The sequence below is a fragment of the Rhinopithecus bieti genome, unplaced genomic scaffold (genome assembly GCF_001698545.2).
Source record: "Rhinopithecus bieti isolate Rb0 unplaced genomic scaffold, ASM169854v2 scaffold_17275, whole genome shotgun sequence".
NCBI lineage: Eukaryota > Metazoa > Chordata > Mammalia > Primates > Cercopithecidae > Rhinopithecus > Rhinopithecus bieti.
Window position 1 is genome coordinate 320,229 of NW_016808908.1, and position 24,863 is coordinate 345,091.

Below are 24,863 nucleotides of genomic sequence, written 5' to 3' on the forward strand. Positions count from 1 at the left end.
GGCCAGCTACTGTCTTTTCTTTGATCCTTCCTTTCCAGTTTTTGAAGATAAAGCAGGAAATAATCTTCTCTGAAGATACTTGATAAAAATTCCCAAAACAATCAAACACATGCTTCCACTTCATTGATAAAAATTTACCGCAGTTTGACACCTGGGTCTAGTTCAGCTGGCGGATAAGCTGATTGATGCGTTCACCCCGATAGCCAGGTGTGCCCATCTCCTTGAGGAAGCCCACTCTATTTTTGGTAGCATGTCGGGCCACTGAGAGGTGGAAAGGGCGCAAGAACCATGAGATCTCCTGGAAATGCTTCCCTGGGAAGGCAATTTCATGAATGAGGTCTTCCAAGCAAATGACGCCAAACTTCCCCAGGTGCTCCTCAATCACTGTGTTGTCTGTCAGAGGGATGGTCTTATTCTTGACCTTGGCTTGTCCACGTTTCAAAATGAGTTCTCGGACAGACTTCAGATTTGGAAATCCCCAGGTCACATAAGGTTCCACTATACGCAGCATTTTTAGGTTCTGGGGGGTGACTTTTACAAAGACACCACTAAAAATTTTCTTTAGGCGAAGTCTTGCAATGGTTCTCTGCACCAGTAAACTCACGCCATCAATCCTTTCGATGCGTACAACAAAGGCCAAGGAATGTTTGTCTGGCAATTCCAAGGCATGAGGTTTCACTTCTAGTCGTCTGAGACGCACCTTGTCACGTTTCTGCCGCCAGGAATCATGTAGGAATGATTCTAGTCGCTTAAACCTGAACCCTTTTCCTTTCCTCTGCTCCTTCTTTGCCAAAAGTGCCTGCTTTGCCTGGGTGGCTTTGAGGGCTTGATAAGCCTTCCTCTTTTTCAGCAGATTTTCTGGAACCAAAGGGATTTTTCTTTGCTCTTGCTCCGCCATCTTTCTAGTGGTGCAGCTACTGATCATGCAGGATATTATAGTTTTCTTTTCTGTTTTTTATTTCTTCTTTTCTTCCTTTTCTTTCTTGCTTCCATTCATTGCCTTCCTTCCTTCTTTCCTTCTTTCCTTCTTCCTTCCTTCCTTCTTTCCTTCTTCCTTCCTCCTTCCTTCTTCTTCCTTCCTTCCTTCCTTCTTTCCTTCCTTCCCTTCCTTCCTTCCTTTTCTCTCTCTCTCTTGCACTTTCTTTCTTCTTAAGAAAGAGTAGTACTTATGTATTTCCTTATACTTGTACTAAGTTTACCTTTCCATGTTTCAAGGTGAACCTTCTAGTTCTGCTATTCTGAGATTTGGTAAATCCATGTCCACCCTTCAGAATTTTGTAAAATCTGATCATTTATGAGAATAGTGAAAGTCAGGCTTTATGGTTCAGTCAGCTCTGGTGGGAAAGTGCAGGGTATGTGCAGGAAATAGGTGGCCAGAAGCAGAAATCAAGGCCATCTAAAATCATGGTTTTGATCTGAAGACAAAGGGCTCATGAGACCCTGAGCAAGTCCCTCTTCCTTTAGCTCTAGACCTTGGCTTCTTCCTCTAAAATAAGACTAGCCATTTTCTCTGGGGTGTTGGTGGTCATTTTAATTTTTTTTTTTTTTTTTTTGCTTTTGATATTATAGATATTTCTTTACAACAATCATATGTTACTTTATTTAAAGCCAAATAAAATTAAGGCAATTTTTCTATTTTGAAAAAAATAATTCTATGGCCCTATGCAGTATACCTGAGCCCAGATGGGAGAAGACTTAACTTCTGTTTGATTTTAGGGAACTAAAACAAAGATTTCATCCCTGATCTGGAGGGCAGTTACCAACTACTGGTAATAGAGTGGCTCCAAGGCTCAGAGCTGCAGATTCATTCACTTACTCTCAACACATTTTTACTGGGCATCTATTCCACAAACAAGCTGTATTTTGGGTACTGAGAATAGACCCACAGAGTAACAGTGTTGGGAAGTATGTGCTTAATCCTTTTCAACCTATCTAAAACCAAGTAAAGATCAAGGAATTATACTTTTATATCCTCAAACATAACATGTACCCCGTATGGGTTCATACTTATTAAAGATGACCCACAGCCTTTGTACACTTCACACTTGCAGACAGTGTGGGGGACGGGCTACTACAGAGAAGACAAAGTCCATTGACTTTCCTTACCCATAAAAGCTTTCCAAATAAAATACCCTGTTATTTTATTTTATTAGTATTGAGTTTGATTACCAGGTGCAGTTTTACGTTGAAATGATAAACAATTTAAAACTTGTCCTTTTCCCCAGTGTTATAACCATAGATTAAAATAAACCGAATTTTTACACATTTTATTCTTCAGAAATAGACCTTTTCAAAGACTATTTTGCAAGCTAATTGCAGGCTTTGCGCCATGCTGGCTTGCATGTGCTTGGGACTGGCATTTACTCACTGCATCCGAGCTGTCCTGAGACTGTACCATCCACGTATCTCCTTCTAAGGGTTTTAGCCCAGTTCATTTCAAATAACCTCATCTGCAAACGTAGTGCATCAAAAAACGTTCTTCCAGCCGGGCGCGGTGGCTCACGCCTGTAATCCCAGCACTTTGGGAAGCCGAGGTGGGCAGTCAGGAGTTTGAGACCACCTGGTCAACATGGAGAAATCCCATCTCTACTAAAAATGCAAAAAGTATCCGCGTGTGTGGTGGGCGCCTGTAATCCCAGCTACTCTGGAGGCTGAGGTAAGGAGAATCCCTTGAACCTGGGAGGCAGAGGGTGCAGTGAGCTGAGATTACGCCACTGCACCCCAGCCTAAGCGACAGAGTGAGACTCAGCTTCAAAAAAAAAAAAAGTTTTTCCTTCTTTATCTTGCCCCTTAGCCTGTGCAACTTTTATGCCATTACCTTGTCCTTGTCTTTCAGTTGGCTTTCTCACTCTGAGTTCTTGAGATAAGGTCTTCAGATTTGGCAAAAAGGAAGGAAGTACTTCATTTCGTCATAAAAAAAAAAAAATACGGATGTTGAATACCTTCAAAATGCAAGATACTATACCGAGCCATAGGAATCAGTGGTCACCAGTAGATAGTGTCCCAGTAGTCACTAAGCTCCTGTTCTAAGGGGATTAGTAACTTTAGAGCAATCGTGACCAAAAGAGGGAGAAAAAAATTTCAGTAGGCAGAATGAAACGAGCAGGTAATCAGTGAAAATCCTTAATGCATTGTTTCTAAGCAAAAGGCACTATTTGCTCACATCTCAAATTAAACTATATTTTAAAAGCAATTACTCATTTGAACAAATAGATAAAAATGTAGTTTCACTGTTTATTATTCTCCACCAATCTCATGGGAGTAAAAACTAAATAGATACATTCTGGCCAGATGCGATGGTTCACTCCTGTAATCCTAGCACTTTGGGAGGCCAAGGCAGGCAGATCACTTGAGATCAGGAGTTTGAAACCTGCCTGGCCAACATGGTGAAACCCTGTCTCTACTAAAAACACACGCACAAAAAAATTAGCTGGGCATCGTGGCTGGCACCTGTAATCCCAGCTACTCGGGAGGCTGAGGCAGGAGAATTGCTTGAACCTGGGAGGCGGAGGTTGCAGGGAGCCACGATCATGCCACTGCACTACAATATGGGCGACAGAGCAAAAATAATAAAAATTTAAAAAATTAAAATTAAAATTAAAAAAGCTATATTCTGCTTCCCTTTCTGTTTCTGTCTTTTATTTCAATCCCTCTCCTCTGCCTTCATCTCTGTATTTCTCGGTGTACCTTCATGTGCCTCTTCCCTAGTCCACGTGCATCTTCATCAACACTTGATTTGTTTGTTTCTATGTCTCTTCCCATCTGCACTCCTAATCTGTCTGCTCTGGATTATGTGTGCATGTGCTGTTACATCACCAGGAAATACATACTTCTGGCCAGAAAAGAGGGAGAGAGAAACCCAGTTCTCTTCCTATTCAGCAAGTATAAAAATAAAGTTACACATTTTATGTGTGTCTAGTAAAGATGGACTGCCGCCGGCCCCAGAACTAGCTATATCTGAATGGAACATTTATGCTCGATATGAATGAGGCAACCCCCAGATGTATAATGGTGGGAGGCAGCATAGCTGGCAGTTAAGGGCATGAGCTTTAGCATTGGGCAGCTATAGTGTCAAATCCCAGCTCTGCCACTTATTAACTATGGGATCTACCAAATAATTCAATCTTTCAAATCTTTTGTATCCTCCTCTACAAAATGGGGGTAATAAAAGTAACCACCTCACTGGGTTTCTGTGGGGATGTAAAAAGATAATACATGAAAGTATTAACACAGTGTTATTCATCTAATAAACATTCAATAAACTCATTATTAATTATTATTATCTAATTTGATTCTCTACAACATGGAAATAAAAAATAAAAACATGAAAGGCTTGTTTATTGCTTTGCACATCATCGACGACACAAGCACCATAGGCAAGATGAAGGGCAGGAATTCGTGACTAATTGAAGAGCTTTGAGTGGTTGTGATCGGTAACAGTTTTTAAGGAAGGACTGTGTTGTCTCAGCTGGAAGAATTAGCACCAGTTTAAGTTTGGCCGAAAGAATGTTTAGCTGTGGGTTATTTTCTTTTTTTCTTTGTTTTTCGTTTTTTTTGTTTTGTTTTGTTTTGTTTTTGAGATGGAGTCTCACTTTGTCGGCCAGGCTAGAGTACTGTGGAAACACCTCTGCTCACTGCAAGCTCCGCCTCCCAGGTTCAAGCAATTCTCCTGCCTTAGCCTTTCGAGTAGGCACATGCCACCACACCCAGCTAATTTTTGTATTAATTAGAGACGAGGTTTCACCATGTTGGCCAGGCTGGTCTCAAACTCCTGGCCTCAAGTGATCCACCGGCCTCAGCCTCCCAAAGTGCTGGGATAACAGGCTTGAGGAGCTGTGATGTATTTTCTGGGAAACCAGCAGTGAAGATTTTATTCATGAGAAAATCTCCAGCAGACATACTTTGCCCGACACTGGGCTTGGTTCCCCAACAAGCGGCTCTCTCACTTTCCAAGATGTGCTCATTACATTCCCAGCATCTGCTTTCTGCACCCAACATGAGTTCCTCTCACTGATCAGAAGAAAGGCCCCTATTGTAGAGTTATGTTATCAGATTCAGAAGCTCACAGACATAAATAAAGGGAATGAAAACACTTGCTGTTGTCATCATTCATACATTTTTATGGGCCTCTGAAATAAGCCTGATGATTAGACATTTGAAAGTAAACATTTTACTACACTATAAAAGAAGCAATTTTAAAATCCATGGGGTCTCTAAAGTCCCCTCCCAGAACTGTATCACTGAGACTTTTTTACATGATTTAATAGAAATGACCAATCAATGATTATACAACACACACCCTGTCACACACACAAACACACACACTTACTCAACATGCTTAGCATCAGGACCTTGACATTTTTAAATAAAATCTTCTAAAATGAAATTTCTGTTATTTTATCATCAGAACATTATTTTCCATTAAGAAGTTAAATACAATATTCCTTTGAAACTATCTAAATTATCAAAGTAGCTAGATTTGCTCAAAATTTCCCTTCAATTCTCTCAGAAAATTGATCACTCCAGGAGGCAAAAGAAAGTTAGAATTTGCCATCCAGTTTTTTACTTTTATTTTTTATTTTTTGTAGAGATGTGGTCTCACCATGTTGTGCAGTCCAGTCTCGAACTCCTGGACTCCAGCAATTCTCCCACCTTGGCCTCCCAAAGTGCTGGGGTTACAGGCGTCAGTCACCGCATACTTTCAAATTAAAAGATCTGTCACTGGGCGCGGTGGCTTACACCTATAATCCCAGCACTTTGGGAGGCTGAGCCAGGTGGATCACTTGAGGTCAGGAGTTCGAGATCATCCTGGCCAACATGGTGAAACCCCATCTCTACTAAAAATACAAAAAATAAGTCAGGCGTGGCAGCGGGCACCTATAATCCCAGCTACTCAGGAGGCTGAGACAGGAGAATTGCTTGAACTTGGGAGGTGGAGGTTGCAGTGAGCCGAGATCACGCCATTGCATTCCAGCCTGGGTGACAACAGCAAAACTCCATTTCAAAAAAAAAAAAAGGCCGGGCGCGGTGGCTCAAGCCTGTAATCCCAGCACTTTGGGAGGCCGAGACGGTGGATTGCGAGGGTCAGGAATCGAGACCATCCTGGCTAACACGGCGAAACCGCCGTCTCTACTAAAAATTACAAAAAACTAGCCAGGCGGAAGTTGGCGGGTGCCTGTAGTCCCAGCTACTTGGAGGCGAGGCAGGGAATGGCGAAACCCAGGAGGGCGGAGTTGCAGTGGGCTGAGATCCGGCCACTGCCACTCAAATCAGCCTGGCGAGCAGAGCGACGACTCCGTCTCAAAAAAAAAAAAAAAAAAAAAAAAAGATTTGTTTCAAGCAATTGGTTGAAAGACATTTAAAAATATTTCTGGAAGGTTTCATATCAATTTGACATAAAAATTATAGGTTTTGATATCTATTTATACTTTTTACAATCTATTTCTTTAGTTTCAGTCCAACTTGAATATAGGGGCATGAACAAGATGAAGTAGATAATTTCCATGTATAGGGATCCTTATTTGTTTGTGTCCAGTCACATAAAAATACACATACACATTGATATCCTCTCCCTCTTGTACTTTTTTTCTCTGACTCACTCTAAATAGACATTATTTGTTACCTTTGTCAATTTATAGGTAAAGATGACATACTTTGACCAATTTCCACTAGCCTAACAATTCCTCTCAACCTAGAACTATCCTATGCTATGGTTGCCAGTAGAACATCAAGAATTGAGGATCTACCCAAAGTGGCATCCATTCAATAACCAATTTTGGTACAAAAAACTAAATATCTAGATTCTTAAGGCTCTCACATGCTGATCCATCACTGCATTCTTAGCTGCAAAAAAAAGGTAACAAATATGTAAGTCCATACATTTACATATTAAAAAGCAATTTTGTTTTGTTTGTTTGTTTCCATATGTAACATTTATAATTTAACAATCCTCCATTACCTAGGGAAAGGGAGGATGATGTGGTAGTTAGGTGTGTGAGTGATGAAGTCTGATAGACCTAGTTTCAAATCCTGACTTGGAGAGCTATTAGTTGGGTTACCTTTTGATAAATTAAATATTTCTTGCTCCTTTTTATTTATCTATAAAAATGCCTCATAGAGTCATTGTAAAGATTAGGCTGGGCACGGTGGCACACGACTGTAATCCCAGCACTTTGGGAGGCTGAGATGGGCAGATCACTTGAGGTCAGGAGGTCAAGACCAGCCTGGCCAACACAGTGAAACTCCATCTCTACTAAAAACTACAAAACAAAACAAAACCAAAAAATTAGCTGCGCATGGTGGCGGTCGTCTATAATCCCAGCTACTTGGGAGGCTAAGGCAGGAGACTCGCTTGAACCCGGGAGGCAGAGGTTGCAGTAAGCCAAGATCACACCACTGCACTACAGCCTGGGCGACAGAGTGAAACTCTGTCTGAAAAAAAAAAAAAGATTAAACTAGTTGGCCCATGGATGTAGAAAAATTAGCACAATGCTTGGCATATAGTATATGCTCAAAAAATGTTAGATGTTATTATTAAAATTGTTTTAACGTTTTGGTAGGCCTTTGGTACAAAATAAAAGTTTACTGAATACAAATTTTGTTTGTTTGTTTGTTTGTTTGTTTTAAGACAGAGTCTTGTCCTGTCAACCATGCTGGAGTGCAGTGGAGTGATCTCAGCTCACTGCAACCTCCACCTCCTGGGTTCAATTCTCATGCCTCAGCCTCCTGAGTAGCTGGGATTACAGGCATGTGCCACCACGCCTGGCTAATTTTTTATATCTTCAGTAGAGATGGGATTTCACCATGTTAGCCAAGCAGGTCTCGAGCTCCTGACCTCGTGATCTGCCCGCCTCAGCCTCCCAAAGTGCTGGGATTACAGGCAAGAGCCACTGCACCTGGCCCTGAATACGAATTTTATGTCTCTGTCATCTCAGTCATTATAACTTCCTGCATCCTCACCACAAAGCTTCTTTTCTATACTGACCTTGAATTTGCTGAGATGTTTTTATTGCAGTTGGGAAAGAATTAAACCCTTGGCAACATCGAAGTCTACCTGGCAAATATAATTGCTCCATGAGGAGTTCAAAATCACATATTGTAGACATGTGGCTGATTTTCTAATTCATGAATGACATATTCGTTATTTTAAATATAATGTCTAAAACATCTCTCTGAATTTCACGTTAAAAGTTTAATTTAGAGTAGTTCTCAAGTAGAAAAATAGTTCTCAAGTAGAAAAAACTATCAGCCAAATTTTTTGTCTAATATTAATAAGAAAATGAACCATCAATTGTTTAACATCAACCAAATTCCAGGTACTAGGTCATATACTTTATATACATTATCTCATTTAATCATCCAAACAACCCTATGACCCGGATATTTTACTTACAGTTGAGGAATCCTTGAGTCTGAAAGTCTAAGTAACATGTTCAGCTTCCTATAGCTAGGGACTACAACCCAGTTCTCCCTGCCTGCCCCAAATCTCAAAGCCTTCCCACTGAAACAAATTGATCTATGGAATTTTTCATGTTTTAAGTGGTGGTCTTGGCTGAAAATCCATAATCTCCATAATGGCAAAATAGCTCCCCAAGATGGGGGAAATTCATTCAGGGCAGTTATGCGGCAATGAGACAGCCAGGTGGGAGGGGGTCCCTGGAGAAACTCCAACCAGCCTGCCCACTGAGGTGGAGCCTCAGGAAGTTAAGGAGGTTTGCAGCTGGGAGGAGCTTGGCCCCGCCTCTTCCTGTGCAGAACAGGGGATTCAAATGGCGGGCGGGAAGTGCTCTAGCAGAGGGACTCTGGCCTTGGGAGAGTCCCTGTTTCCCCCTTTTTTTCCTTTTCACCCAATAAAATCCTGCTTTGCTCAACCTTTAAACCGTCTGTGAGCCCAAATTTTCGTGGCCGTGGGACAGACAAGAACCCTGACTTTAGCTGAACTAAGGAAAGTCCTGCAACAGCAATAGACTAAACAAAGACTACTGTGCCTAGTTGAACTATTTTTTATGCTTCTTCAGGTAAATGGCTTACATGTGTAGGCACAGTCATTGTTTTGTTTGCCCTCAGAAAATCTCTTGTGTTATTCCCATTTAACAGAAAAATAGAAACAGAGAAGATCGAGTTTCCCTGCTTAAGGCAAAGAAGGCTGTTGATATGACTATTCTTGACTTTTCACTGGACTTTTTTCAGCAAGACTGTACATCATTAGGACAGGGACTTAGTCACATCATCACTCTTAAAAACTTAAGGCTGTCTCTGACCTTATGAATCATCTTCCGCAGGGGAACGTTATGTATTCAGTTTTGGACCACACACTGTTTTGAGGCACTGATGAAAGCTCTGGACCCTCCTCCAAGAAAAATGCACATATGCACCCACCAAACTTGGCACTTACATTCAGTGGCATCATGAACCTCCGTCCGCAGACCTCCTGGGGGCTGATGCCTTCTGGCCAAGAATCCCTGATCTAATGAATTTTAAAACTGCCTGTTAAATATGAAGAAACTCAAGCCTAGGAGACATATTCCCTCAAGATCACCCAGCTAAGCTGTTTGCATAGTGTGGGCCCCTGGACAAACAAAGCCATCCTGATTTTGCTGTCTATAAAAAAGTCTATGGCTATTGATTAGGAAAATAAAGCATACTTTTGGAAAAGAGTGTATTCTACAATGTACTGCATGTAGAGTGCTTTTTAAAACTTAAAAACCGATTATGGATACTATTTCTAAATAAAGGAGATTAGGTCAGATTACAGTGAATAAAGTGAAAAACAAAGAAAGATGAGTGGATAGGCAGAATGATGCCAGTTAATTGTCAGGAACTGGGAATCAAACTTTGCCATCTTTGTCAACAAGGACAAAAACCTATGGGGACTTACTACAATCCCATTTTCCATCAATTTTAGAAGTTTTTTATTTGGTGAATGTTGTGTTAGCGTGATTTCTTCAAACAAAGCTTAATTATGAAACTAAGTTATGTAGGATTTCTCCATTCTTACCAGTTTTTAGAAAATTCATCAAATGACTTTTCTCTCTAAATATGAAAAAGATAAGAACTGATTTGATTCTTAACAGAGAAACTTATATTTTACATTTATCACTACTATCTTTGGGGAGGATGGGACAGATTTGCAGTGGGACAGATGCCTTTCAGAGAGTAGGATCTAGAGTCATGAAGACTTGGATTCAAATCCCAGAATCCCAGCTGCATTCTCAAGAGTGGTTCTACTCCGCCTCTCTCAGCCCGTTGGTGCCTTTCAGAGAGTAGGATCTAGAGTCATGAAGACTTAGATTCAAATCCCAGTATCCCAGCTGGATTCTTAAGGGTGGTTCTACTCCACCTCTCAGCCCATTTCATCATGTGGAAAATGGCCGTCGGAACAATTCTTCCTTATAAGGTTTAATGCAGATTATAAAGCGCTTGGTAATTCCTGAAACATGATTAGTGCTCAGTCTGTTACCTCTCGTTGCTGTTTTTCTGCTGGCTGAAGGACGTGGTAAGAAAGGTGCTCTCAGAAAAGCCCTCTCTGGGGTCACCTCCCAGGAAACTCAGCCTTTTGGCAGCTACCATCTGGGGTATCACTGAACAAGGTACAACTCCATGTGTCAGATGGCTCAGTGTCTAATCTCTTCTCTGTTTCAAATCTGTTTTAGCAGCTACCTTGAAAGTGATGGGACAATTATGGATATAAAGGTCTCTATATAAAAAGAAAATTTACCATTTTATTATCAAGAATGCTTTTCCATTTTCCCTACTTGTTTGAAATCAAGACAAAAGCATACAATAGTCTGGTACATATCAAGGTCTTTGTCACAATTATATATACATATGTGTATGTGTGTATGTAATTTAATTAATCATGTATGGTCAGCTCTTTCTACCTGGGGATTCAAGCAACCCAGATCAAAAATGTAGTTAGGCCTACCATGGATGCATCTGTGCTAAACATGTACATACTTGTTTCCTTGTCATTATTTCTTAACAATACAGTGTAACAACTATGTATGTAGCATTTATATTCCCCTGCTGATACTGAGGGATGACTATATTTAAAATACTCTTTTTACCTTGTGAAATTATCATTTCTCTTTTCATGTTGCATAATCTATGGTTTCATTACCATTAAAGCATCAACCAGAAGCTTCTCAGTGCCAACATTATATATAAATATTGTAATAATAACAGAAGGAAAATCATTTGCCTAATTTTTAAGAAATGATTTTGAAAACGTGTATCCCAAATTACTAATTTATTCATTTTAATTATGAGAAAGCTGATGCATACAAAGTAATCCTATGTAATATATATGGAAGTTCTAACTCATCCTAATGCATATCCTATAAACTCACCACACAGCCTAAGACCTAGAACATTTCCAATGCCCTTGAAGCCCCAGGCTCCTCTCCAATCCCTTCCCTTCACCTCCCCACCCCCAGAGGTAACCAGTGTCCTGAATAATTCATTTATTTTAAAATAAAATTTGAAATGAGATCATACGAATTTAGGTACTAGCTTCTCCAGGGCCCTGGGATCCAGGCATTCCAAAGATTCTCTCCAGACTCTCAGGTAAAGGTGTCAGTGAGAGCCCACTTCCCTGAGAGGGTGAGAAGTTTGTCTTTCTAAACACACAGGACAGGCTGGGCATGGTGGCTCTTGCATGTAATGTCAGCCCTTTGGGAGGCTGAGGCGGGCAAATCACCTGAGGTCAGGAGTTTGAGACCAGCCTGGCCAACATGGTGAAAGCCCTTCTCTACTAAAAATACAAAAACTAGCCAGGCATGATAGTGGGCACCCACAATCCCACCTACTGGAGAGGCTGAGGCAGGAGAATCACTTGAAACCAGGAGGCAGAGGTTGCAGTGAGCTGAGATGTCACCACTGCATTCCAGCCTGGGTGATAGAATGAGACCTTGCCTCAAAAAAAAAAAAAAAAAATAAACACACAAGACAAATGTTCTTATGCTGTCTAAAGCTGTAAGAAGTATACAGTGTGAACAAAGAATTCTCATCAAAATAAAATAAAAATATAGGCCAGGTGCAGTGGTTCACTCCTTTGGGATCCCAACACTTTGGGAGGCTGAGGTGGGAGGATCACTTAAGCCCAGAAGTTTGAGACCAGCCTGAGCAACATAGGAAGACCTCATCTCTACAAATAATAATAATAATAAATAGCTGGATAACTGGGTGTGGCAGTGTGTGCCTGTAGTACCAGCTACTCTAGAGGCTGAGGTAGGAGGATTACTTGAGCCTGGGAGTTAGAGGCTGCAGTGAGCTGTAAGCCATGATTGCACTACTGCACTCTAGCCTGGACAGCAGAGGGAGACCTTGTCTCAAAAAAAAAAAAAAAAAAAGTAATGAAAGCTATCCAATATTTATATTGCACCTCTCTCTTTTGCCCTTTGGTTTTCTCATTGGCCAGCAGGAGTGACAGATCTGCATTTGCAGCTGTCATTTGGTCAGGTGGAACTGGCAGACAGAAATGATGACTTCAGTTGCTTTCAAGTCTTCCAAGGAAGTTCTTGACCTTTATTATCCCAAAGGTGCCTAAATGGTGCTACAAGAAAGTACCACCGGGCGTGAATCATGAGCATGTTGGACCAATGTGGTGGCTATGTAAGTGGATTCTTATTCATCTGTGAATCAGGTTAAAGAGGAATCATGTGCATATTTTGTGAACAAAATCAGTTCTTTCCACTAGTTTGCTATCCAATGAGCACTATTCATCAGCAGTGGAAAATCAGTTTTTAGCCTATCCTAAATCTGCATTAACTCAGACTGTTTTTGAATTTTTAATCATTTATTTAGGGATATTAGTAAAGTACAACTTTGAATTATTTATAAATAAAGGGTTTGGTTAACATGTTAAATATGTAAGCTACATTCCATGGTTTAGTTTTTAAACACTGGAGAGTACAACTTTTTTAAACCTTTTAAATAACTTTAAAAACATTCACTTACACTGAACAGCTTAATTTGTTAATTATAAATCATTTTTATTTATTCACCATTTGAATAAGCTTCTAACGTCTTGCTAGCCTGGTGGAAGTTACCAGGTAGGTAGACTTGAACATTTTTTAAAATTAAATTTCTTTTAAAGTATTTTATAATTTTTACTGGCCTTCCTTCTAGTTGATCTATTTTAGTGAGACTTGACATTGCATTTGAGATGAGTACCAATGACTAGGTTAGAATGTGAGGGCTTATTTTCCATTTTAATAACTCCCTACATCACATACAGTTCCTTTGTTGGGATAAAAATCTCAGTAAAGTACACATCGGTCACTATAAATAGCAGCTACAAGCCTGTACATTCAGGAGAGTCTCCAGAGAGTGTATTTTAAACCCCACATTGTTTAGAATAGGAAATTCTTCCAATGTTCATATTTTCCATTGTGGGTGACATGGACTATCCCATGTCACATCTTCACTGGGTTCTGTTTTCCTGTATCATTTAGGAACCCAGCTGACAGTTTCCAGCGGATTGCTCAATATGTGCTTTTTATTTTCTAAGGGTAGCCTGGGTCTTTTTGTCCGGTGGGAATTTTGTATGCTTCATGGGGCTCTCCAAATAAAAGCTAGATAACTCAGAGCCGGCACCAAAGCAACTAGGTAATGAAAGAGTCCTTTATTTCTGGAGCTAGTAGCACTATTGTGCCCACTTAGAATAACAGCAGTCAACCCATTTTTTATTCCCACAGAAAACTTTACACTGTTGGAAGGTTTTCTGGAGGTGGGGGGAGACTCAAGAGACTAATACGAAAAATGAGCAGGAAGTGAGCAAATAAACAAGCAGGATGAGGTGATGGGTTATCAGGCTGATTCAAAGACAAGAAGCATCCTCAGGTCTAATCACACTGCATCTTTCCCAAGGCACAATCGGCAGATACAATACATGTATATCTCTGCCCACTCCTTCCTTGAACAATTCTTCTGTTTCTCTAATCAAAACTGTTGTGTAGATCTTCATCTTTTTTTAGTGGGGCTCATTTGGGGGATCTAATATTCCCTCACTATTTGTCCTTTGATGAAGAAGATGAGAAAGGACCTATTATTAAGGGGCCTTGGGCAAAAATTGTGATGTAGAAAGAACTGATATCTGATACCTGTCCTTCCTGCTACTACCTTTTAAGATCCTTTAACTCTTCCTATCTAACCATGAGAGTGTATTTTCCCGGAGCCAGCATCTTCATAGCATATCCTGGCTACCTAGGGATTATCATTGCTACAGATGCCCAGTGGCTTTTGAACTGAACAGAATGAAGTTTTTAAAAACTCTAGAGTGAAGCCAGGGAGAAATTCCCAAATCCTTTAGTCTCTAAGTGCCTCACGTCATATAAATTATGTCTCATTGTGGCATTGTCAGAGCTATGGTAGAGTTGAAATCAGAGACATACACCCTTCAGAAAGGTGTCAGTTTCCCATGAGAACTCTGCCTGAAGTGCAGAATTACTTCTAGAAGACAGATTCTGGTGTCCAGTTGGGTCATGTCATCAGAAATTAACATACGCTGTCTTTCCTACATTCTCTGAAAGGGGGTTGGAAGCCCAAATCATTGGACAGTCTGTAGAGCAACATGTCCAAGAGCACACAGTCAGTGGCAGGGTCAAATCCGGAAACCCTGTCATTTACTGCAACTCTGGCACTTCTTTTCTTTGCATTGTGCGAGGCCCCACTCTCAATTTATTACCACATTAGAGCTAAATGTCCTCTAACTCCTGCTGAAGAGATTGTCTTTTAAATCAAGGACAAAAGAAAAGACACCGGATAAAAGTTCAGCAGATCAGGGTTTCCTTATCTATAAAAGAGAACTAACACTTCTCAGGGTGGCTGAGAAAATTAAGCAAGATATAGAAAAAATGTCAATGAAAGTGTAAAGGGCAATGCACATGACATACGTTTATCATGTTGAAGTGCCTGGGTGATTACATTGGATTCACTTCTATATTAACTACATGGAGAGTTGCAGGTTTCATGCTGGTCATGTGCTACATTTCAAAGGAATTTTCACACTTCTCACTCTGCTGCCTTATGCTAGCTGACTGGCTGTCAGACATTCCAGTCTGTCAAAAATCAGATGCTGAGAAAACACAATGAAATAAAATGTCACCGTCACTCTGCCTAGAGCCTATCACCTCTGGAGAGGGCTTAGGACCTCAATTGCAGATTAGGAGAGCCAAAGCCATTTTATCTTCCCTTTTCCTTTAGTTGTGAATTGAGGAGAAAATGCAGAAGATTTAAAATTCTGGCTTTATCCCAATCAGAAGGAAACTGTGCTGTGCTTACTAGGAGAACCCTACTCCCACCTTGGGTCTTACATGGCACTTTTTACGTATGTTAACTATTATCATCTATTTTATATGTTTATTTGTTCTCATATCTGTTTTCTCCACCAAACTGAAAGCAACTGTAGATCAGAAACTACATCTTACTCATTTTTATTTCTCCAAGACCAGCATACAATGTTGAATGAACACTAATAATTTAGTCCGTATCTGTGTATTAAGGCACAACTGTGACAAATTTGCTAAGCTACTTGTGAGGGAGGCAGAAATGTTAGTGACATTCGTTGTGTCTTCTAAATGCTGGCACCATCAATACCTCTCCTGGGGTTTCATCACTCCTCTGCTGAGCCTTCAAGCCATTGCGATTTCAACTCCATATCTTTTCTCTAGAGAAATGAAGAGATTTATCTCATGTATTTCTTTGATTATTAAGGATAATTGGACTTTTACAACATATAATTTTGACCACTTATGCTTATTTAGTTGCATTGTGGAGGCAAACGATATGAATTTGGTAAGAGTCCATTTCCTTTTGTTAGCCTATTTACTCTAGTACTCAAGCCCTTAGTACATCTGCAATTAGTATCTGCATTATAAATCAGATAATCATCAAATTAAAGGGTTGTACCAAATGTACAGGAGTCCAACAGTGAACAAACTGCATGATCAAAAATTTCTCTAATGAAAGAGCAAGCTTGTAGTCAGGAGGAGTAAAGTATCCAGTTAATCCCAGAAGAATGGGCAGAAGTAGGATAAGGGTAGGGACAATCTCTGGCATGTATTTATCAACATTCTTTCTGATAATAGAATGTTTAGCATACAATAGAATGTAGTGTTTAACATACAAGTTGAGTTCAAAGTTTAGATTCCAAATGGTAAATGGTTTTCCAATATTGGGATGTAATGATGGACCAAAAAAGAAAAAAGAAAAGAAAAGAATGAAGTAATACATTAGAGCCCAATACTTTTAATCAAAATACGAGGACTTAATTATTTTTTTCCAGTAAAGTCGAGCATTTTGAGTAGTACTATTTGGAAGAAGGAGGAGGAGTATTTATAAATGGAGTTTCTTCATTATAAAATATATCCTTTGGTTACTTTGTTAACATAAAATTTGTAATTAAAATAAAGTTAGTGAACTGGAACTCTCAAAATACATAGACCCAGAAGCACAACAGAATAGCCTCAGAATTGTATTTTATCTTTCAGCTTAATTTTGATTCTTAGATCTACTGGGAAAAGGTCAGAAGGAAAGGTAATTTGAAGTTATCCTAGAAAGACTGAATTCTAAAATACCTAGGAGAATCTCAGATTACTTCAGCCCTCTCTACTTTGCAAAATATTTTAGAAAGTTGAAGTCGTATTTCAGATCATTGGCTTTCAAATTTGAAGTGACTGTCTGCTTTTTTTTTTTTTAAGTATCATCTATTTTATTTTGTTGTTGTTGTTGTCTTCATAATGTGTTAACATTAAAAAGCTTTCCAGATGGCTTCTGGCTTTGAAATGAGAAAACTGAATGTTTTTTTACTAAATATTTTCCCTTAAAAACTTGCCAGGCTGGTTGTTATTCTATAAATTAGTGAGATAAAAGAAGGCCCCACTTGCTTTTCTTGTTTTAATCTTAATAAGAGCTTGATTTCACTGCTCAATAACGTCAAAGTAAAACAGCATCTTAAAATGGAAAAGCTTTCTTCTCCTACTCTATTTCTAATCTCCTGCCTTAGGCTACCATCATAAAGGTACCTAAGATTCTACAGAAGAGCATTTCTAAGAAATACAATGCATAAGGGTCAAATTGCACTAGGTCTCCCAGATTGAAGCAACTGTAATCCACGATATTAATGAGTGTAAAGAAAGAATGGCCAGTAGAAGCTGGCCGCGGTGGCTCACACCTATAATCCCAGTACTTTGGGAGGCCAAGGCGGGTGGATCACCTGAGGTCAAGAATTCGAGACCAGCCTGACCAACATGGTGAGGTCTCTACTAAAAATACAAAATTAGCCGGGCATGGTGGTGCATGCCTGTAATCCCAGCTACCTGGGAGGCTGAGGCAGGAGAATTACTTGAACCCAGGAGGCGGAGTTTGCAGTGAGCCGAGATCACACCATTGCACTCCAGCCTGGGCATTAAGAGCAAAACTCCGTCTCAAAAAAAAAAAAAAAAAAAAGGAATGGCCAGTAGAAACCTGCATGACTGCCAAGTTCAAGACCTGGTTTGGCCCTGGGGATCTAGGAATATCCAAATGAGGCAGACCTTGAACTCAGGGTTGGTTGAGTTTCAGGGTGGTGACATGAGATTTATGGCTTGAATCTCAGAGTTGTGACATGAAAAGTATTCTCTCCACTTGGAGAAGTGTTTCCTCATGTCTCCCCTTGGCTTGGGTAAAATATTACCTGTGATGATTTCACCTCCCTTTGCTCTGACTTTACACTCACAAAGAGGTCTCTATTGACTATGCAGCTTCCTGACATCCTGGCTTGGGGAATGGGAGGTGTCCTGGTTAGGAAATGGGAGTTCTCCAGGCACTGAAGACAGACGGCATTTCTTCTGTCTTAACTGGCACTAGAGATGGCATCAGTCTCTTGTGCATCTGTGAGTTCATCAATCTTCCTGATACCTGTCGACTCTTGAACTCCCAAGATCCAATTTCTGGTGCAGAACTGTTATGAATACTCCAAAAAAAAGAGGCTAATCTGTAGAAACCTTTGGAAGAACAAGCAGCATCTCTACTCCATCGCTGTCCTTCTTCACCCCAGAGAACAAATGACAAGTATTTACTGGCCATCTGTTACATACAAACACCCTTCTAGGCTGTATCAGGTTCAAAAGGGGTGGTAGGAAATATTCCTTCCAGCAAAAATGTTACACTGTAACTTATTTGGTAAAAACAAGTATATGCACAGGAACAATGAATAAATAAGACTCTGTGTATTTGTATTTCTCTCTTTCTTTCTTTTCTTTCTTTCTGTCTCACTCTGTCACCCAGGCTACAGTGCACTGGTGCAATCTCGGCTCACTGCAGCCTTCACCTCCTGGGTTCAAGTGATTCTCGTGCCTCAGCCTCTGGAGTAGCTGGGATTATAGGCGCACACCACCATGCCAGGCTAGCTTTTGTATTTTTAATAGAGATGGGGTTTCGCCAAGTTGGCCAGGCTGGTTTCTAACTCCTGACCTCAGGTGATCCACCTACCTCAGCCTCCCAAAGTGCTGGGATTACAGGTGTGAGCCCCCACACCTGGCACCATACATTTATTTCTATCTATAGATATCATAATCAAGTGCTGATCCCAGTCAGATATGATTACAAAATATAACAGAACCTAATACAATGTCATTATATAATGTAAATAATAAACACAACACCTAAAGTATCTGAAACACATAATAGATTATTTCTCTAGCAATAGGAGCAATATGCTTTCATCCAGGTCTTGACCACCCCCCAAAAAGAAGGAAATCAATATTTTTTAAGACTCACTGGAAAAAAATCTGGCTTCGATTCCAGTATAAAACCCATGTGTAAATTTAATACCCAGATGCATAAAGTGGATACCAGCAAATAAATTTATGGTTATGGAAATATTTAGATACTTTGAACAAGAGTGGTACACACTGAGAATTCTGTGGCTTATGAACTAATATATGCTTCCTTTGAAGATTTGACCTTTTCTTCTGCACTAGAATTATCTCCTGAGTCCTAATAATAATTTCCTTCACAACCTGTACCTATGAACAACAAATCTACATTCTAAAATATAGCACTATGGCTTAGATTCACTTTCTTATGGGTCGAAATCACATTCTTCATGTACACACTTCTTTCCTGGAATTATATAAAGCAGATATTATTATTATTATTTTCACTGAGACCAGAACCAGGATTCTGTAGATGTGCACCAGCCACCATTCATTCAAAATCGTTAGAGCCCTGCTATTTCCAAGCACTGTTTATTGTTTTAAAGATATGTTTCAAGTTGGAGGGCAGAAAGGAGTTAGAGGCATGATCCTTTTCAGATAGAGACTTTTCAGGAAAAGAAAATAGTCCAGTTGTTTAAAACCCTGGATTTTAAAAGAGCTTGGAGAGTCGGCCTAAGTAATTGGTGCAAGACAGTTTAAACAGAAACAGGGAGCCTCACAGCAAGTTGGCTGGAGGGGCTGACTCACACATTGCAACATAATTATTTCTCAAATAACATGCAAACAAGAGTGGGCTCAAGCTTTTTGGTTTCTCTCTCCCTAACAAGACAAATTAGAAAGAAAGAAAGTCAAATCCAGGAAGACTTCATAGAGGTGAGGCCAGGAACTGGTTCGTAAAGAACCACGAGACTTCAGAGAAGCAAAAAGAGTAAGAGTGGGCATAGGACTTACAAAGCAATTCATTTGGAGAAGAAAAAAGAAAAAGCAAAAACCCTAGATGTAGCACAAAACTGAATGAATGATCTCTCTAAGAGATGCTGTTATCAATGTGAAAATGATGTTAGGATGTGTTAACAGGAACGTGGCAGGCAGCACTGGGACTTCAGCCAGGCCTTGGTCAGCTTTTATTATGTCCAATTTTGGTTTCCCGTTTGAAGAGTTGTTATAGTCAGGCTGATATTAAAAGGATGGAAAATAGGCATTGGCATCTAGCCTAGAAAAGACGAGACTAAAGGATGACTTAATACCTGTGGCCCTCGTAGAGATAAGTAGGTTTCTATTTCAGCAACAGGAAATCTAGTTCGATAACAGGATAAATTGAGCGTGAGAGTGATTAAACACTGGGACCTTGATCACAGGATGTCACCTACTGAAGTTCTTTAGCTCTACTGCTTTCAGAGTACTGTTCACTTTCTGTCTTGTAATAGAATTTTTATATACATGTCTTATCTCCCTTTGGGACTGCCCTTCTTATCTTTGCATCCTCCACAGCACTTAGTGCAATGACTTGCTTGTAGTAAACATTCCAGTAGTGCTAAGAGAAGCAAAGCAAAAAGGAATGTGCTGTGACAAAATAAAACTACATGGTCACCATTACAAGGATAACAAGGGAGTGTCACAACCCAAGCCCCTATTACAGGCCTAGAGATAGATGAGGCAAAGAATAATTGAGAAACGTGTATCAACACAGGCCATGAAGAACCACTAGCAGAGTAGGGTGAGGAGTAAACTGTGATTTTTCCAAAGCAGCCCCTACATTCAATATCACAGGACATTACAGAGCAGTATAGTTTAAGTGAACATATTCAATGCCATGGCAGAGGCAGGGGATGGGAGATGCCATCAGCTATGGGGGAAGACGATGAGAGGCCAACAGAAAGGAAGAAAGAGATGCTACCTGTGACTATGTAAACTCCTTTACCTACATTCCTGCTCACCTTGGGATGGGGGAACAGCTGTCTAGGCCAGATTTTTTGCCTAGTTCTAAGAGTATGGAGCCTATGAATTTCTTCATAAGAAAATTTATCTCCAACAGCCTTTTCAAACATCCCCTTTATACTACCTGTACTGTTGCCTCCCTAGTGGTAGATTTATGTGAGTTTCTGTAGGAAGTGAATGACTCTGTGCATGTTGTGTGTGTGCATGTGTGCATATGCATGCATGCATGTATATGTGTGTGTCTCTGTGTGCACACATCTGTATGTGTGTGCATGTGTGCGTATGCATGCATATGTGTATGTGTGTGCATGCGTGTGTATGCATGCCTGTGTGTGTATGTGTGCATGTGTGCGTATGCATGCATGTATATGTGTGTGCCTGTGTGTGCATGTGTGTCATAAGTGCATTAGGGCGTGTGCACAGTGCTTCCCACATACCTCTCTTTTCCCTAGGGAATTGTTCCAAGGTAGAAGCTATTCTTAAACAACCGCTGCAGACTCTAAAGTCTGGAGCAGATCATGTGGTCCGGTCTCCTTCCTCCATGAAGTAAAGTTATTTTTTAAAAATCATATTTTCTTAATAAAGGACCACCCTGTGGTAGGAGCTGTTCCTTTCTATTACACTGACCTTCCTCAAACCTTCCCAGCCCAGAATCTCTTTGATGAAAAATTAAACAGTGAAGTATCCAGAAACAAAGGATGCTATGAGTAATCTCAGAGTGGCCCAGACTTTCATTTTTCCTAGTAAAAGAGTCCTGAAGCGTCATCAAATTCATGATACCTATTATCTTGCTGAAGGATGACTGGCCCACTTGTTCATGGTGCCAATGAATAGTCATTAGTTCACTTCTCAGAGACACCAGTTCTGGCAGCTGGACACTGGGTACCATTCTCTGGTATGCAGTGAAAGCACACAGGCCTGTAGGTCTCTGCAGGACCAGAACACTGTGCACAAATAACCTTTAGATTGTTATTTCTCAATCCTCTCACCTTGCCTCTCCAGCCCCAGCTACCAGGTCTCAGAGGACTCTTGGAAGCACTTGCCTGGCCCAGCCCTGCTCTGAGCTTGTGATTCACTTGTTATCTCCATGCATCTTCCCGCATTGCCTGTGTTTCATTGGCCTTTGTGCTCCTCCTGTTCCCAGAGAGTGTGTGAACCAGGTCCAAGACTCACTTCTCTCTTCACTGTTCCCATGTTGGTACCCTACCAGGCAGCATGAGTTATAACACCACTGGGTTTTACTATCACAAACTGAAGACAGACAGCTGCTTCCCAAATGCATGCCCCTAATAACAAAGAAGGGTGTGCACTGTTTCCTTTTCCCTTTTTGGCAACTAGGGAAATAGCCTGGTGGACATCCTGTGTACAACTGGCAATTAGCACACCTTCTGTACATGGATTCTGCACATGTGTGGAAGATCACTAAATTCGTGCTCTCCTCCATGGAAAATACTGGCCAGAAAGAACCACAGACTTTTTTTTTAGGTTATTCTATTTTATGAACCTATTCTGAATATGCCAAAACTATACTTGTCACCTCAGAATTGGAGTGGGGGGCTGGGGAGGAGGGAATCAGGAGGTGATAGCTTTCTCGCACAGCTGCGACAAATAACTACAAACTTGGTGGCTTTAAACAACACAAACTCTATAGGTTAGAAGTCCGACACAGGCCTCACTGGGCTAACATCAAGGTGTCAGCAGGGCTGCGTTCCTTCCTGGAGGCCCCAGGAGAGAATCCATTTCCTTGCCTTTTCCAGCTTCTAGAGGAAGTTACATTCTCAGGCTCTTGGACCCCCCTCTCCATCTTCAAAGCCATCACCAGTCTAACTGTCTGCCCACCCCGAAGATATAGCTCCCCTAACCACAGCTGGGAAGGGGTCTCTGATTTTAAAGAGCCATGTGATTCATTCCAGTACACCTGGACAATCCAGGATGCTCTCGCCATCTCAGTGCCTTTAATTTCATCACAACTACAAGGTCCCTTTTACCACGCAAATTAACATGTTCTCAGGTTCTGGAGATTTAGGGGAAATGTTATTCTACCTACCACAGAAAACCACTGACTTTTGTAAGTAATTGAAGGGAAAAAATTAATTGGGCAAAATTCGGTAGAAAGAGGAGCGGCAGAATGCCTCGATACATGTTTCTGTCTCAGTTCTAGCGCAAGAAACTCAAGACAAGTCAGTGTGTATTTAAGCACTCTTGTGTGAAGGCAGACATATCTCTATTTTATGAGTGTCTTATGTGCTACTTTTGTCAATATATGTTCAGTGATCATATGTGTAATCAGATATTTAAATGCATATATACATAATGATATATGGAGATAATTAACTTTAAGTTTATTAAACTGTATTTACTCTATAAACTATGACTTCTTTTTTTTTGTTTGTTTGTTTGTTTTTTGGGATGGAGTCTCACTCTGTCGCCTAGGCTGGAGTGCAGTGGCGTGATCTCAGCTCACTGCAACGTCCGCGCCTCCCGGGTTCAAGCGATTCTCCTGCCTCAACCTCCCAAGTAGCTGGGACTACAGGCACCCGCCACCAACCCCGGGTAATTTTTGTATTTTTAGTAGAGACAGGATTTCACCATGTTGGCCAGGCTGGTCTCGAACTCCAGACCTTGACCCACCTGCCTCAGCCTCCCAGAGTGCTGGGATTACAGGCATGAGCCACCTCACCGGGCCTATAAACTATGACTCTGATGACCGCATAGTATTTAAGCAAGAAAACAACCAAAATGTTCTAGCTAAAGTGGAGAGCATTTAACCTAACCCAGTTAAACTTTAAGTTGAACACAAGAGTAGCAGATGCAGTTCAGCTCCATGACATTGGGTGAGTTGTCTAAATGCTCTGTGCTTTGGTGTCCTTGTCTGCGTGTGATATGAAGCCAAAGATCTCAAAGATCGCTTTCATTCTGTGAAAGCGCTCTCAATGTGTGAAGTTGACTGCTTCTCCGGCTATTTACCAAGAGAATAATCTTAACCCTACTTTGTGGAGATCTGATTTGTTCTCACTTGACCAAAAGCCAGTCCCACGAGCAGCTTGGTACCCAAGCACCAGTCTGTTTAGTACTCATTAGACATGAAGAACCATATTCATAAGTCAAGCTGAGACGGAGTGTCATCTCCAGACAGAATCAACACCACCCCCTCCTCAGGAACTGGAATTTGGCTGCTTTCCAAGCTGCTGCTGACCAGGCTCCATTGCCCAGCTTGGCTGATGAGATCACTGCCAGAGTACCATGGGTGCAGACGGGGCCTGCTGTTTCAACATGTTCTCCGGAGGGCTCTTGCCCACATTTCTTGGAGAGGTGTGAGCACCAAACATGTTGAACCATCCAGCCCATCACTGAGCAGGGCCGTCTCTCTTCAACCCTTTTCATTTGGTTTGCATTTTTATGTCATGCCTCCTTCCCTGGATAAAAGGGATAAGAGGAGTTTCTCAGATTTGATTTCTCAGTGGGAACTGTTTGCTTTGGAAGCCACCTACACCAATGCTAATTGAGAACAGAGCTCAGAATGGGAGCCTGAGAACTGCACCCGGATGAACTTTTTGGTGGGCTGATTTCTGTTGATCTTGTCAGAATTAGGTTGTATATGCCTGTAATACCATGATCAACTATTTTCCAAAAGGCTGAGCAAATGCATCAGTGTCTTTTTCCTTTGACCAGTTACTTACCTTGGAAAAATTATTTGTAGTTAAGCATATAAAGTCTTCATCAGGAAAGCTACTGGGGATCCTGGCCTCACTACCCAGCAATAACATTTCTGGAACTCTCGAAGTAATCAGTGCTCTTTAATCGCTAAACAGGATGGGCTTCTATTAGAGAGATTACAGTAAAAAATAACAATCAGCTCTCTGATGATCCTGTGAGGAGGGAACGGGTGGGGAGGAGTAGATTTGGCTGAGGACAAGCCCAGACTTTCGTCACAGGGACAGACCAACGTGTTAACACAAAGGGAGAACACGGGAGCATCCTGCACCGTGCATTTCAGCCACAGATCACATGGCCCCTCCGCGAGCCGGGCCGACGCCCTGACCGCCCGGCCCGGCCAGGTCTCCGTACCTCTCTGCCCCGCCGCCCCTTCCCAACTGCGGACATGCTGGGTGGATCCGGATTGCATGGAAGACGCAGCCTGGCCGCGCTCTCCAAGTGAGTCCTCATTTCGCCTCTTTGGTTTTCCTTTTCTTTTCTTTTTTTTTTTAAAAAAAAAAAAAAACAAAC

At 41.0% G+C, this 24,863-nt stretch overlaps 2 protein-coding genes across 10 annotated transcripts in view; one reads left to right on the plus strand and one right to left on the minus strand.

Moving 5' to 3' along the window:
• The window catches only part of CALD1 (caldesmon 1), a 241,611-nt gene that overhangs the window by 130,236 nt on the left and 86,512 nt on the right, over window positions 1–24,863 (plus strand). For 2 of the 9 annotated variants that reach the window (XM_017887721.1, XM_017887716.1), the window contains exon 1: window positions 24,523–24,791. The exons of the other annotated variants lie outside the window; for them this stretch is intronic. In XM_017887721.1, the coding sequence (XP_017743210.1) occupies window positions 24,739–24,791 (53 nt within the window). In that variant the 5' untranslated portion in view covers window positions 24,523–24,738. Of the gene's footprint in view, window positions 1–24,522; window positions 24,792–24,863 lie in introns of those variants that run through there. 9 annotated transcript variants of the gene reach the window in all.
• Window positions 7–925, minus strand: LOC108539200 (60S ribosomal protein L7-like 1). The gene has a single exon (XM_017887722.1). The coding sequence runs from the start codon at window positions 923–925 to the stop codon at window positions 158–160; it is 768 nt and encodes a 255-aa protein (XP_017743211.1). The 3' UTR covers window positions 7–157.

Bases quoted from the DNA above. Each gene is read 5' to 3' on its own strand.
- LOC108539200 (XM_017887722.1), bottom strand. From the start codon at position 925: ATGATCAGTAGCTGCACCACTAGAAAGATGGCGGAGCAAGAGCAAAGA.